General features: G+C 35.9%; 1 protein-coding gene across 3 annotated transcripts in view; it reads right to left on the bottom strand.

Annotated features, from left to right (window-relative positions):
- Nucleotides 1–15736, bottom strand: part of TBC1D12 (TBC1 domain family member 12) — a 107853-nt gene that overhangs the window by 13399 nt on the left and 78718 nt on the right. For all 3 annotated transcript variants that reach the window (XR_008424889.1, XM_053909747.1, XM_019445135.2), the window contains exons 7-9: nucleotides 10865–10945; nucleotides 7897–7985; nucleotides 6797–6868 (exon numbers count right to left, since the gene is read on the bottom strand). Coding sequence is in view for 2 of the 3 variants with exons in the window: in XM_053909747.1 (XP_053765722.1) it covers nucleotides 6797–6868; nucleotides 7897–7985; nucleotides 10865–10945 (242 nt within the window). In the remaining variant the exon portion in view is untranslated. The remainder of the gene's footprint in view (nucleotides 1–6796; nucleotides 6869–7896; nucleotides 7986–10864; nucleotides 10946–15736) is intronic.

Raw genomic sequence — 15736 nt, 5'->3', positions numbered from 1 at the left:
AAAATTATAAAATGATTAAAGTAGAATTAATCAAGATTTCTTTTTATTTGCCAATGAGAGCGCCGGATCCTAACCACTAGACCACGAGGATTATTTGCCAATGAAAGTAAATACAGAGAACCTGCTAGTAATTATGAAATCTCCCTAATTTTACATTTCTTGTTCATGTGTTATGGCTTAAAAAAAAATTAGGGAATGGGATGCCTGGGTAGCTCAGTCGGTTAAGCATCTGACTTCAGCTCAGGGCTCAATCTCCAGGTTCATGACCTTGAGTCCCACATAGGGTGAGTTCCAGCTCTGCTTCAGGTATGCACAAGCCTCACTTTGGGTGAACACAAGCCCCACTTTAGGTGAGCCCTACTTGTGTGTATGTGTGTGTCTCTCTCTCCCTCATGGGACTGTCTCTTTCTGCCATGCCCCTCTTTCACTTCCACCCTCTCTCTCAAAACAACAAAAATAAAATAAAAAGAATTAGGAAAATTTCTTGAAAAAAAGAATAAAGTATTGGCCTTTACGTGTTACAAAAGTCTATCTCCATGTATTGTCTCACTTTCATTTTCTCTAAGTCTGAAGTCTTTCGAAGTAGAGTATAGTGAAAATCAGGTGATTGCTTTCATTGTTATAGCACATCTGTCTGAGGTAGAAAGTCAGGAACTAAGAATAAAAGAAATGTATGAGAACTGCTGCTGAAATTCTAAGACAGAAGAGGTTGTGGGAGGTTGGACAGTGAGGCTGGGTTCCTGGAAAGTAGGATGAAGAAATACGAAAAAACCATTCCAGTGGCAGAAAAGAAATAGGAGTAAAGAGGTGTAGGACCAGCCCAGCTGAAGCACACGATTTATTATAATGAGAGAACTTTTTTTCTTAACTTTATATTTAAATTTTAGTTAACATACAGTGCAATAATGGTTTCCGGAGAATTCAGTGATTAATCACTTAATACAACACCCAGTGCTCATCAGAACCAGTGCCCTCCTTAATACCTATCACCTATCTAGCCTGTCTCCCACCCACCTCCATCCATCAACTTATAGTTTGTTCTCCATCTTTAAGAGTCTCTCGTGGTTTGTTTTCCTCTCTCCTCTTTTCCCTCACCTTCCCATATGTTCATCTGTTTTCTTTCTTGAATTCCACATAAGTGAAACCATATGGTATTTGTCTTTCTTGGACTTATTTTACTAGCATAATACATTCTAGCTCCATTACGTCATTGCAAATGGCAAGATTTCATTATTTTTGATGGCTGAGTAATATTCCATTGTGTATGTATGTATGTATGTATGTATGTATGTATGTATGTATGTGTATGTGTGTATACACATATATAAAGAAGGTGGTATATAGCGTGGTGTAGTACACACATACCACCTTCCTTACCTGTTCATCAGTCAATGGACATTTGGGTTCTCTCCATAGTTCAGCTATTGTTGATAATGTTGCTATAAACATTAGAGTGCATGTACCTCTTCAAATCTGTATTTTTATATCTTTTGGGTAAATACCTAATAGTGCAATTGCTAGAATGTAGGGTAGTTCTATTTTTAGTTTTCTTTAGTGATCTCCATACTGTTCTCCAGTTTGCATTCCCACTGACAGTACAAAAGGGTTCCCCTTTCTCCACATTCTTGCCAACACCTGTTGTTTCTTGTGTTGTTAATTTTAGCCATTCTGACACGTGTGAGGTGGTATCTCATGGTTTTGATGTGTATTTCCCTGATGATGAGTGATGCTGAGCATCTTTTCATGTGTCTGTTGGCCATCTGGATGTCTTCTTTGGAAAAGTGTCTGTTCATGTCTTCTGCCCATTTCTTAACCGGTTATTTGTTTTTTGGGTGTTGAGTTGTTAAGCTCTTTATAGCTTTTGGAATCTAACCCTTTATCAGATATATCATTTGTAAATATCTTCTCCCATTCCATAAGTTGCACTTTAGTTTTGTTGATTGTTTCCTGAGCTGTGCAGAAGCTTTTAATGTTGAAGTCCCAATAGTGCATATGTTTGCTTTTATTTCCCTTGCCTCTGGAGATATGTCTAGTAAGGAGATGCTCTGGCTGAAGTCAAAGAGGTTGCTGCCCGTATTCTCCTCTGGGATTTTGATGGTTTCCTGTCTTACATTTAGATCTTTCATCCATTTTTAATTTATTTGTGTATGGTATAAGAAAGTGGTCCAGTTTCATTCTTCTGCATGTTGCTGTCCAATTTTCCCAACACCATTTGTTGAAGAGACTTTTTTCCATCAGATATTATAATGAGAGAACTTAAGTATGATGTATTTACAAACAGTGAAAGGCACTGAGTAAAAAGCTCATCTATATAGATGCTTGCTTGTGAGTTATGGGGAACTATTATGAATTTTTTAGCAAATAAGTGATATGGAACTGCTGCTATAAAAATACTCATTCTTTGGGGCACATGGGTGGCTCAGTTGGTTAAGCATCTGACTTTGGCTCAGGTCATGATCTCACGATTCATGGGTTCGAGCCCCACATTGGGCTCTGTGCTGACAGCTCAGAGCCTGGGGCCTGTTTCAGATTCCGTGTCTCCTTCTCTCTCTGCCCCTCCTCTGCTCGCACTCTCTCTCTCTCCTTCAAAAATAAATATTTTAAAAAACCAAAAACAAAAACAAACCTCATTCTTTTACTAAAAAAAAAATTCATCATCCACTTTACTTCTGGTAAAGACTTGTGTAATAGACTTACATAAAAAGACCACTAAGGATATTTACAAAGAAACCATGGTCTCTTTTTCCCAACCAAATGTTTTGAAAGGTTTGCCTACAATCACTATTTCTACTTTCTCAGCTCTCTTTGAAGTTTTTAGCACACCTCAGTCTGGATTCCCACTCCATTACTATACTATCTTGAAACTTCTTGCCAGGATAACCAGTACTTATAAACCCCAATGGGCACTTTTCTATGCTCCTAGAATTCCGTTTGGTTCTGTGATCCAGTATTTTTTTGTTCTCCTCCTACTTCCCTGGCTTCTTCTGATTACTTTTGGCAAAATCTACAGAAATTCCCTATTTGATTTTCTAGAGTATTAATTCCATGAGGACAGAGCCTGTGGTAGGCAGAATAACGTGCCTAGGACGGGATCTATATCCTCAACGCTGGAACCTGTGAAAATGATTTCTTACATGGCAAAAGGGACTTTGCAGATGTGATTAAATTAAGGATTTTGTGATAGTGAGATCACAATGTAAGTGTATTGATGGGTGTGCCCAATGTAATCATCATGAGGATCCTTATAAATAAAAAAGGGAAGTAGGAGAATCAGAGAGAGAGAAACTTGAGGATACGATACTACTAGCTTTGAAGATGGAGGTGCAGGGTCAAGAGCCAAGGAATGCAGGCAGTTTCCAGAAGCCAGAGTAGGCAAGGAAGTGAGTTCTTCCCTAGAGCCTCCAGAAAGATAACAGCCCTGCCAATACCTTGACTTTCAGACTTCTAATCTCCAGAGCTTCCAGATAATAAATCTATATTGTTTAAAGCCACTAAGTTTGTGGCAATTTGTTATGGCAATAATAGGAAACTACTACAGTACAGAGACAAGACCATGTCTGTTTGTTTACAATTATATTCTTTTAAAAAAATTAAAAAAAAAATTTTTTTTTACGTTTATTTATTTTTGAGACAGAGAAACAGAGCATGAATGGGGGGAGGGTCAGAGAGAGGGAGACACAGAATCTGAAACAGGCTCCAGGCTCTGAGCTGTCAGCGCAGAGCCCGACACGGGGCTCGAACTCACGGACCGTGAGATCATGACCTGAGCCAAAGTCAGCCGCTTAACCGACTGAGCCACCCAGGCGCCCCTAAAAAAATTTTTTTAAGTTTATTTATTTTGAGAGAGAGAGACAGTGTGAGTTGGGGAGGAACAGAGAGAGAATCCCAAGCAGGGGGTCATGCGGGGCTTGAACTCATGAAACCTCGAGATCATGACCTGAGCCAAACCCAAGAGTCAGACGCTCAACCAACTGAGCCACCCAGGCGCCCACAATTATATTTCTAATATAAAAATATATTTTTATATTAAAATTGTTAACCATCTGTAATAGAAGAGTAGCCAATAGAAGGAATTAAAAATATATTTAATTGAATCTAAGATGCTGTTTAAAAAACATTATTTTACATCACACCAAAAAAGAAAAATGCCACTTTAACATTGACAACACTTTCTTAGAATTTTTATTTGATGTGTATCACAGAGCTATTTAAAGCTCAGATTTATCATATATCACTATTTCGTATATATGAAAAGGAAATAAAAATAAAGTTATTTCTACAGTATCTTCAAAGTCCAATTTTTGAATATTCTGTATGATTTATCAACTTGTGATGTGATGCACTAAAATAAGCATACCATTTACATAGTATTTCTATGAAAAATGTATAACCTAAATCTAACCATGAGGAAATGATCAGGAAACTACTGCAAAAGAATCAAAAAAGGGTCATTAAAAAATCAGGCTTGACTCTTCAAAAGTGTTACAGTCATGACAGACAGACAGGCTAAAAAACTGTTCCAGATGAAAGGACACTAAGGCAACAGGACAACTAAATGCCACATCCAACTCTGACTGGATCCTGGAAGTGGCGCTGGGATGGGGCTAGTGAAACTTTTCTGTTTGAAGTTATTCAAAATAAAAATTTAACAAACAAAAACCCTTATGGATAGACCACGCAGCTTAAGAAGTAAAACTTTAGGGGTGCCTGGCTGGCTCAGTTGAAACAGCATGCAACTCTTGATCTTGGGGTTGTGAGTTCAAGCCCCACATTGGGCATAGAGGTTACTTAAAAAAAAAACAAAGAAAAAAAACAAGAAAGAAAAAGAAGTAAAACTACCAGTTGAAATACCTGTGTAACTGAACCACTTTGTTACTTGAAATCTTTCTTCCTTCCCTTAAGCTTGGCTGGGTCATGGGAGGAAGTCAACTATTTATATTCCCTATTCTTTATTGCCCTTGCACACGTGCACACAGATCTTTCTTGTTTTTGTTTTGCTGATAATCACTATAGACAAACAGAAAACTATAATGAAAATAAATGCGGGGAAGATACACACCTTGCAAAGTTCTTATAGTAATACCGGAGTCCTGGTCTACAGTTTCTGACTCCTCCTGAGATATTGGAAAATGTAGTCTCCTCACTTCCACCTTTATGATCTACTGACCTTAGAGCCCCACCATAATGCAAGCCCAGTTCACAGTAGTTACAGTCCAGACAAATTAATAGCTCCCTACTTCCTTGCTTCAAAATGCAAAGCTTATATCAGAGGACCTACAGACAGGTGATAATCAAGACTCAAGAGTTTTATTCTACTCAGAAGTAAGCTATAACCAGGGCACCTAGCTGGCTCGGTTGGAAGACATGTGACTCTTGATCTCAGGGTTGTGAGTTCAAGGCCCCACATTGGGTGTGTAGAGGTTACTTAAAAATAAAATCTTTAAAAGATGTGAACATTACATAATGTTTTTATAATTCTATGACATAAGACATGAGCAAGACAGTCTTTATTTCATTTCACTTTTAAATAGGCTTCATGTACAGCACGGAGCCCAGTGCAGGGCTTGAACTCACCACCCTGAGATCAAGACCTGAGCTGAGGATCAAGAATCAGATGCTTAACCAACTGAGTCACCCAGGCACCCCAAACAAGACAGTTTAGACTCCTCGTCCAAATTTACTTTCTCCATAAGGACTACTTGACAATCTTCTTTAATACAAAACCTGTCCCATTCTCAAACCTAGCACTTTCCCCCTTTATATACCATACTTTTTACTTTTCCTGTAGCACTTATTACCTTTTAATATAACATGATTTATTTGTTTGTTGTTTGTCTCCTCCTCCTAAACCCTAAGTGTCAGAAGGGGAATCTTTATTTTGTTCACTGAGGTATCTAAAGTGCCTAGAACAATGCCTGGCATATAGCAATGAGCACACAAATATTTGTTGAGTGAATGAATAAACAAACGTACAAATGAACATGTAACAAAACAGAGTAAGTTAAGTTGTACCAGACAACAATCCTATTCTCTGAAACTCTCCTATTTTAAGACAGAGGTGAGCAGATGAGGTTTTATGACTTCTAGTTAAACACGGCAAATTGAACACTCACATTTTTCTTTGTTCCCTCCCAAATCCAACTAAAATGACGGTAAAGAAAAAAAATATTAGCCTAGAAGGACAAAGAGAATGGAAAATAATATAAACAGTAAACAAAAATGTCAACAGCATTTTAGAAATTTTAACTAAATGTTAAATTAGTTAAATGCTGAAATGATGAATGCTGAAACTAAAATAACTGCAGAGGAGGAAGCAGAGGAGGAATAAGCAGCAAGCCAATTCAGCCACACATCTGGAAGGCTCAGAAACTGAAGTTATCAGGTCCCTCTGAAATTGGGAGGTAAGGCTAAAACTAGGATTCAACCAGTTTATAAAAGGCCCAAGTCTCCTTCCTCTATCCTGTATGGACAGATGCCTATCCTTCCCTCAACCTGGCATAATAGAAGAGGTTTATCTCTAGAGGCACAGGCACTGGAAGAAGGGGATAAAGCACCATACCAACAGCAGTGGCAATAAATAAAAGTTTACAAATTGAATAATGAAATCCCAGCAGTTCTTCCAGAAATCTGGTGGGCAGTCTCATAAACCCCTGGGAAGATTCCTCTCTAGGTAAGTTGGTAGGCCGAAGAAAAATAAGACATAGAGAATACAGACATTTGGGAACTAGTGCAATGTAAGATACTTTGAGAAGATAAAATGTTTATATTCAAAAACCAGACTGAAACAAATACTTACATAACCAACATCAGGTCTGTAACACGTATATGCCCCTAAGATACTATGTAAGACATCATGATATGGACCACCCTTAAGAGAGAAAAATGAAATGTCAAACTGTACAAATAATAGTCTCTAAGTTAATTCTCAAATAATTAACTTTTTAAAGACTTCCTAAATGACTAGTTTTAGTTAGTATATTGTATCATTATCAGAAACATTCTAAATACACTCTGCCAAGATATTTTCTCTAAAGAATAAAAAATATTTAATCCTGAAAAAACCAAATAAACTCACTTGACAGATACAAGTTATCATTTTAAAGATTGCTAGATTTGGTACAAGATTATGATGAAAACAGATTGTTCCATTTCATACAATATAATTTCAGCAAAAGAAACCCATCAAGCTACAGCAAGTTATGTTTATCAGTAATTTTAATCTTAAAGGTAAAAATTTTTATCTCATTTTATCAATCTATAGATAGAGGAATTCCATGTGTGAAATATACAGTCCACACAAAATGTAATCATTTCTCACAAAGTACGTTTCTCACAAGCAACTCATAAGCCTCTGCACAAAATGATTTTTATAAGCCATTTTTTTCCCATTTCAATAGTAATTCTGGAAAACTAAGGTTTGGGCAAAAGTTCTTTACATGTTAACAACTGACTAATAAGCAAAATGTTAAAATTCAAATACCTTACAGAATGAAAAGTAAAACAAAGAAATGCACCTTAATGAATAAAGGTATCATGGGCTATGCTAACGGCAATGCATTCAGTTAGTGGAATAAAATAACAGAAATTCCTTTAGAATTTTCCCACTAGTTTCACACTTTCTATATAAAGGTCTCCATCTTTTATAGTTTGCCTTTAAAAAAATAATAGCTATGCATTTGAGAATTTGTTCTGTTGGATTAAAAAATTTTTTTTAAGTAGTTACAGGGCTGTCTGGGTGGCTCAGTTGGCTAAGTGACTGACTCTTGGTCTTGGCTCAGGTCTTGATTTCAGGGTTGTGAGTTCAAGCCTCATGCTGGGCTCCACACTGGGCATGAAGCCTACTTAAAAAACAAAAAACAAAAAAAAACCTAGTTATAACTGGTTAGAAACACTCACCTTCTGGAAGATGTAAAGGGATGGAAATGTACGGGATATGTCCAACTTAATTAATTCCAGACTGGCCTCCCGATCAGCAACAGATACACCTGCATTTGCAAGGTAGATAAAATTAAAATGATTACTTGACTATATACCCAGTTCAATCTTGTACACACAGAATAATCATATAGCACAGATGTTACTTAAGGAAAGTTAAAAGCTTCATAATCAAGAAATTTAAAGAAATGCCACATAGCTTTTACTAGAACTTAAGGGTTTCTTTTATGAAGAAAATATTTACATACTTATCAGAAAGCTATATGAAGGATTTCTACTTCCGGTTTTTATACAAGGTAAGGACAGACTATCACTCCCACGATAACAACTGGGGAAAAAAACAAGTAAGCTTCAAATATCCCAAGTTTTTTTTAAAAAGGCATATGAAAACTGTAGACACAGGGAGGATTTAAATTCCAGAAAGAAAAGAGGCTTTCCTACATAGCCATTTTTCTTCCTAGAGGCATATGCCAAGTCTGGGCATGAGCTCAGGACTGAGTTTGCCATACACAAAGGTACTCTGCTTGGGAAAAGAGAAACCTTGGGAAAAGAGAAACCCTTAGACCTCTTCATAACCAAATAACACTGATGTGATACATAGAATCACAAGGGAGAGTGTCTCAGGGGAGGGAGGAGCCTCTAATAAAAACAGACAGTTCTTCCTACCCAGATATTTAAATCCCACAATGAACTAAGTATATCTAAAGCTTCAACCTTGTCCCAACCTAGCTCAGTTGCTGACTGAACTGAAGTAATAACCCAACTCCCTGACAGAAAAGAGCATGCTTCCTCTGCAGGGGAAACATCCACTTCAGTTTCTATATTATTCTTTATTCAGTGATTTACATATAATTAGAAATTTTAAGATATGCAAATAAGCAGAAAAATATGACTTGTAATCAAGGGGAAAGCAGCCAATAAAAGCAGACATGAAGATGACCCAGTAATGGAATGAATAAACAAAAATATTGACTGTTACGTGTTCAAGAAAAGAGAGAATAAGATGGGGGGAAATGTATGGGATGGAAAGATGAAGAATTGCCACAGAGAAATAGAATCTACGAAAAGAATCCGGTAGACATTCTAGAATTACAGAATATAATATCTGAAATTAAAGACTCATTGGACAGATCTAATAGACTGGATATAGGAAAAGAGGGGATTGGTGAAACTGATTATAGGAATAAAAATCATCTAAACTGAGGCACAGAAGGAAAACAATGTTTTTTTAAGTGTACAAGACTTGGGGCTCCTGGGTGGTTCAGTCGGTTGAGCATCCGAGTTCAGCTCAGGTCATGATCTCACAGTTGTGGGTTCAAGCGCCATGTTGGGCTCTGTGCTGACAGCTCACAGCCTGGAGCCTGCTTCAAATTTGTGTCTCCCTTTCTCTCTCTCTCTGCCCCTCCCCGGCTCACACTCTCTCTCAGTCTCTCAAAAATAAATGAACATTAAAAAAAATTTTTTTTTAAGTGTATGAGACTTGTAGGGCACTGTGAAGTGGTCTAACATACACATAATTGGAGTCCAAAAAGGAGAGAAACAATGTGGCAGAAGTAATATTTGAAAAACAATGGCCAAAAAAGTTAAATGGCAACTGTAAATTATAAACGCACAGGAGATGAGAAATCAGTAATTTAAACAGAACACTGTTCCTTACTGGAACAATTCTTCACTTACATGCAATTAATTTCTACGAAAGTGCAACTTTCACCACTTACTCATGACAAAATGTCTCAAAAGTAAATGCTTATAATTTTAATTCTTATATTTTCAATATTTCATAAAAATAAATTCAAAAAGAATTATAAACAGCTAAGGCTATGCCAATATAAAGCCGCTAACATCTTGTCCTTTCTTGCACTTCTAGTTTCCCACAAATAGCTGACATAGCTAATAGGTCTCGAACAATACTTACGTGAACTTTTCTCAAAATCAAGTTTTCTAACCTTCTTTAGTCAATTTTCCCCACCCTTCTTTCATTCCTCTAAAATAGTACTCAAGGAATTTAACAAAGTTGTTTACATACTCACAGGAAACCACTCTGTAATGTATACCATTTCTCTATTCTAAACCATGCTCATTTTTAGAGTTTTACTGGCAAAAGAAAAGTGTTTGCTTTCTATGAAGTAAAACAAATATAGAAAGAAAAGTGACTGGCAGACAAATAGCACCCTATTATTCAAGGAGAAGAGATGGCTGACTAAACTTACCTATATTTAATATACAATGTTAACAGGAAAAAAGTGCTCCTGTTTTCTCCAAAATGACTAGAAAAAAAACTGATGAGAGTGGAAGGAAAGATGAAGTCTGTAAGTTAAATGAACGAAGGCTATGGCACAATAATTATAAATAATGTATTAATTAGGTAGTGAGTGAAAGTGAGTGAGGAGACAGGAAGTCACAAGTGAGAAATGAAGATCATCTATCTTTTTAATTTTTTAATGTTTATTTTTGAGAGATGGAGGGAGGGAGAAACTGAAGCAGGCTCCAGGCTCCAAGCTGTCAGCACAGTGCCTGACGTGGGGCTCAAACCCATGAACAATGATTGCATGACCTGAGCTGAAGTTGGACACCTAACCCACTGAGTCACCTAGGGACCCTGAAGACCATCTATCTTTAAGTTAAGAGTTAGCTTAAAAATACTTCACCCCATTAGTCTTACTGCTGTGAATAAATCCTGAGCTCCAAGGTCCAAAAACCTGGGTTTACATCACAGATTCACTGCTTACAAATTAACTACTTTGAGCCTCAGTTTCCTTTTATACCATTCAGGATAACCACCTACTTAAAGGGCTATTAACATTAAAGAAGATAATGTATGTAAAGCAATTACTACAGTTCCTGACACATGGTAAAAATCACACTGGTATCTTCAGTGACTGGATTTTCACCCAGAAATTTGTATTAAAAAAAAAAAAAAAAATCACACCTTCTGTATCATTCTCTGAACTTGTTTCACTAAAGCTTTTCCATCGTTCTTTTGCTCTTGAGAGAAAGATTTCATAAAGTTCTGGGGGAAAACAAAACAAAAATTAATAAATAGTAGGAAAATACATTCATATATTTTAATTTATATTCTTAAAAATAAAGAGAAAAATCTTATTATAGCTTAGGTCTCCCTTACATAGCAGGCATCAAAAGTGTGGCACACTGATGTATCTGATTCTACCAAAACTATTTATTACTACAACTGGAAAGAGAGAAAATAACAATACTGCACAGTCGTCATCCAAACAGCTACAACAGAGAATTTAAGTATGAGGCAGGAAGAAATACTTTTGCTAAAGGAGTATCATCATGGAATAGCAGAAAAATGATTTTTGGAGTCAGTCAGACCTAGATTCAAATACCAGCTCTGTGGTATTTGGGACTTTAAGAAAGTCACTTTGTCACTCTGGAACTTGGCTTTCTTCATCTGTAAATTGGAGAAAGAGAATGCCTACTCATGGTATACTGATGATTAAACAAGATAATTTTTGTAAAGTTCCTGACACCTCGTAGACTGTCAATAAACGTTAGTTCTTGCTTTCCTTCTCTCTTGAAACCGGTTCTCCATTATGATATTACTATCTAAAGCTACCTAAACTTCACATAGTTTGGTCAGAGGGCTTGCATTCAAAAATCTTACTCGTATCTTTTCATTTTAAGTACCAATCACTTTTTGAGACTGCCACTCTATGCTTCCATACACAGGACCTTATCCAACTTCAAGAACAGAAGAAACAAGTTTTTTTTCTCAATTCTCAGATTTTAATTATCTTTACTTTCTGTGCTGATATTCTAAATTACACAAAAACAGAAAATTTCAATGCCAAATGAATAGCAAAAAATATTTCTTACCAAACACCAACATTTATATATTGCCCAAAATACCAAGAACACTTTTTTGTTCCAATTGATCTTTTTAAATAAAAAGTTTGTTTAAAGGCAATACAATGAACAATTAAAAAAAATTTTCTTTAATGTTTATTTTTGAAGGAGAGACAGAGCGTGAGCAGGGGAGGGGCAGAGAGAAAGGGAGACACAGAATCTGAAGCAGGCTCCAGGCTCTGAGCCGTCAGCACAGAGCCCAACATGGGGCTCGAACTCATGAACTGTGAGATCATGACCAGAGCTAAGTCGGACACTCAACCAACTGAGGCACCCTTCAATTAAGAATTTTTTAAAAATTCAAGTAGTATAAAACAGTATAGAATGAAAAATATATTTCCTTCCCTCAGATGTGACTGTGCTTACCAGAACTCTAAAGATGAAAATATGAATGTATTATGTATATACAGATATATCTTCCTGTTAAAAAAAAAGTGTGGCAACATATTATAGCACTGATCTGCATCTTGCTTTATTACATCCGAAGCTGTTCTTCATTAGTAGAATAAAATCTGCTTTAGTTTTTTTTTTTTAAACAACTGCATAGTATTCCAATGTATATACCATAAAAAGTATTCTTACATTGCCAAGAATCAGATCATTATAAAAAACTGACTACATATGGGGTGCCTGGGTGGCTCAGTCGGTTGGGCGTCCGACTTCGGCTCAGGTCATGATCTCACGGTTTGTGAGTTCGAGCCCCACGTCAGGCTCTGTGCTGACAGCTCAGAGCCTGGAGCCTGTTTCGGATTCTGTCTCCCCCTCTCTGTGCCCCTCCCCTGCTCCTGCTCTGTCTCTGTCTCTCTCAAAAAATAAATAAACATTAAAAATTAAAAAAAAAAAAAAACCTGACTACATACATTTCAAATAGACTCTTACTATTTTGATCTCTTCTCCCTTCTGTTTATTTTTCATTACTACTAATGGCTTAGAAAAAAATTAAAAAAAAAAAAAAAGTCAAGTGCCAAAAAAAAAAAAAGTCAGGTGCCTGGGTGACTCAATCAGTTGAGCGTCTGACTCGACTTCAGTTCAGGACATGATTTCACAGTTCTTGAGTTCGAGCCCCACACCAGGCTCTCCATTTACGGTGCAGAGCCTACTTGGGATTCTCCTTCTCTCCCTTTGTCTCTGCCCCTCATGCACCCTTTCTCTCTCTCCCCACCTCGAAAATAATTAAATAAACCTAAAATATAATAAAACTTAAAAAGTTTTTAAAATTTAAAAAGTCTAAATTTCTAAAAGTCTAAATTTGAGTCCATCAATAATTTGGTTAAAGAGGTAGACATAATTTTTTAATTATATATACAATTTTTTTTGCAGTTATCAGGTACCAAACTGAAGTCCACAATTTCTGGTTTCAAGCTGATTCCAAGCCAGGTCCAGTTTCACTATTCTACTTAAACTTTAAAAACTACCTTGGAAGAAAAAAGGCTCACCAAATAAATCATCACCTTAGGAAGCCACAAAACTGATCCAATAAGAAAAATGTGGTAATGCATTTCAAAACATCAAAGGACATCTCTACAGGGAAGACTTAGAGTGCTTATCTATAAGAAGACGACCTGTATGTCAGTTCAATTCCATGCCTGACTCCACAGGTCTTATTTATGTTACTCTGAATCTACAAATGTAGAACCTGAAGCAGACTTACAGTTGTATATTGGACTTGAATAGAGAATACTTTGAGATCAGTGTATGTTTAATTTTCTCATTTTCTGGCAATGATAATACTGTCTGCATATACTCTCAGCAAATTCACTTTCACTGTAATTTTATATTCATATTTTTCATTATCACAAATAATTGTTAGAACAATCCTTTGAGATAGTTAATAATCTTACCTCCATTTACAGATGAAGAAAACTAATTCTCTTAGATGTTAAATAATTTGCCCAAGGTCACAAACCTAATATATAGTGGAACCAAGATTTGAACCACATCTGACTGACTTTAGAGCCTTTATTCTTACTTACTATTCTCCAGGGGTTATAAATTTCATGATCAAAACAAATGCAACAGGTAAAAACTCAAACTATTAGAGCCATTAAAAGTAAACAAAGTTATCAAAAGTAAATTTACTTCAACTGAAATTTAGCTTCCTTCCTACCACTAAAGAAAAAGAATGATTACCTATTCTATTCCTGAATATATAATTATTTAGTAGAGAAAATCTAAAATTACTGTGAAAGTAAATAGCCTAGTTATGTTATTAACTATATTTTGAGCTTAAAAAAGAACTTTTTGATTACAGTATCACAAAAGTTTAATACCACCTAGCCAATATTTTAATGTAGAAGCTATCAGATACTTAACATTCTAAAGCCAAAGTTCTCAACAAAACTGAAAACCAAATTTCAAATAGCCACCAATACTTTATCACCTCAACTGTATACAAAACCGAGTCTTAAGACTTTAAACAATTATAATATGTCCAACAATCCTTAATATCAAGGATTTTAATTATCTAACTGAAAGTTCTGACAATAATGTAAAATTATTTCCTTTTAATCTGTTTCAAGCACAGAGAGCAAAACAAACCTTTGTTTTATTTGGGGGGAACAGTTAGGTCAGGTAGACTCTAACCTTTTCTAAGCTAAATTAAAAAAATATTTATTGATTGATTGTTAATGTAAACTCTATCCCCAACGTGGGGCTTGAACTCATGACCCCAAGATCAAGAGTTGCATGCTCTACTGCCTAAGCCAGCAGGTACCCCACTTAATTCTTTCTTTAAATTCTATTTTTAAATTAAAAAAAAAAAAGGTCTGGTTAAAATAACATCTTCATTATGGGATATTTGTGAAAACCAATGCTAAAAATCATTCACAATCATGCCACTCAAAGTTGGCATCACTATGAAGACTAAAGATAAATATTTAGATTTTTGTTATTAATCTGTCCAGTTATATATACAACACTGATTTGCTACAATGGGCATCATTGTAGAAAAGCTTTTGCACTCAATCCTGATAATGTTCTTATTGTTTAGAACTAGAATAAATAGGTCAAAGGTTATTTTTTGAGGCTTTTAATAAATGTTTCTATAGTATTATCAGTCATCCCCTATGTCGGTAATTCTCATTCATTTTAATCACTTTTGAGAGGTAAGAAACAGTACCTTGATTGCTCTTTTAACATACATGTCATTGATTTGGCTATCACTAAGAAAATGATTAAGTAAGTCACAGTACAACCAAACTGTGGACTACAGTGCAGCTACAGTATGTATAAGGTACACTTATATATAGTGCTCAAGACAGATTAAAGTGTGAAAAAAATAAGCCACAGAATAAGCTGATGGCATAAATTCCTTTTTGTGGGAATAAAAAGAAAAGAAAAAGAGAAGCTTTAAAAATTATCATATTTCGGGGCGCCTGGGTGGCTCAGTCGGTTAAGCGTCTGACTTCGGCTCAGGTCATGATCTCATGGTTTGTGAGTTCGAGTCCCGCGTTGGGCTCTGTGCTGACAGCTTGGAGCCTGGAGCCTGCTTCGGATTATGTGACTCCTCTCTCTGCCCCTCCCCAACTTGTGCTCTGTCTATGTCTTTCAAAAAATAAATAAATGTAAAAAAAAATTTAAAAAAATTGTATGTTGAGGCACACTTTTTTTACGAGCACAGAAAAAAGATCTGGTAGGATCAAAAGCAGGAGTTTGGGTAGAAGAGAGGGAAGAAGCATACAGTTTGTACCTTACTATTGCTTGACTTAAAAAAAATTGATATATAAAAATTTTAAAGTAACAGTAACAATATATTATTTCCGTTATTATACCAGAGCCCCCAAGTCTTTCTATGGTGCCACTGTCCACGTTATCACTCAGACCTATTTAGTACCTTTTATTATTAACTATTTAACATTTTCCTCTATTTGATATTATCCTAATTTTATATTTTTTGCTGCATCGAAACCACTTTACCTTTTACTTCTATCCT

This window comes from Panthera pardus, unplaced genomic scaffold, assembly GCF_024362965.1.
Source record: "Panthera pardus isolate Hobbes unplaced genomic scaffold, ASM2436296v1 HiC_scaffold_22, whole genome shotgun sequence".
Taxonomy (NCBI): Eukaryota; Metazoa; Chordata; class Mammalia; order Carnivora; family Felidae; genus Panthera; species Panthera pardus.
The sequence above is the reverse complement of the archived record's forward strand: the minus strand, read 5'-3'. Positions and strand labels throughout refer to the sequence as shown.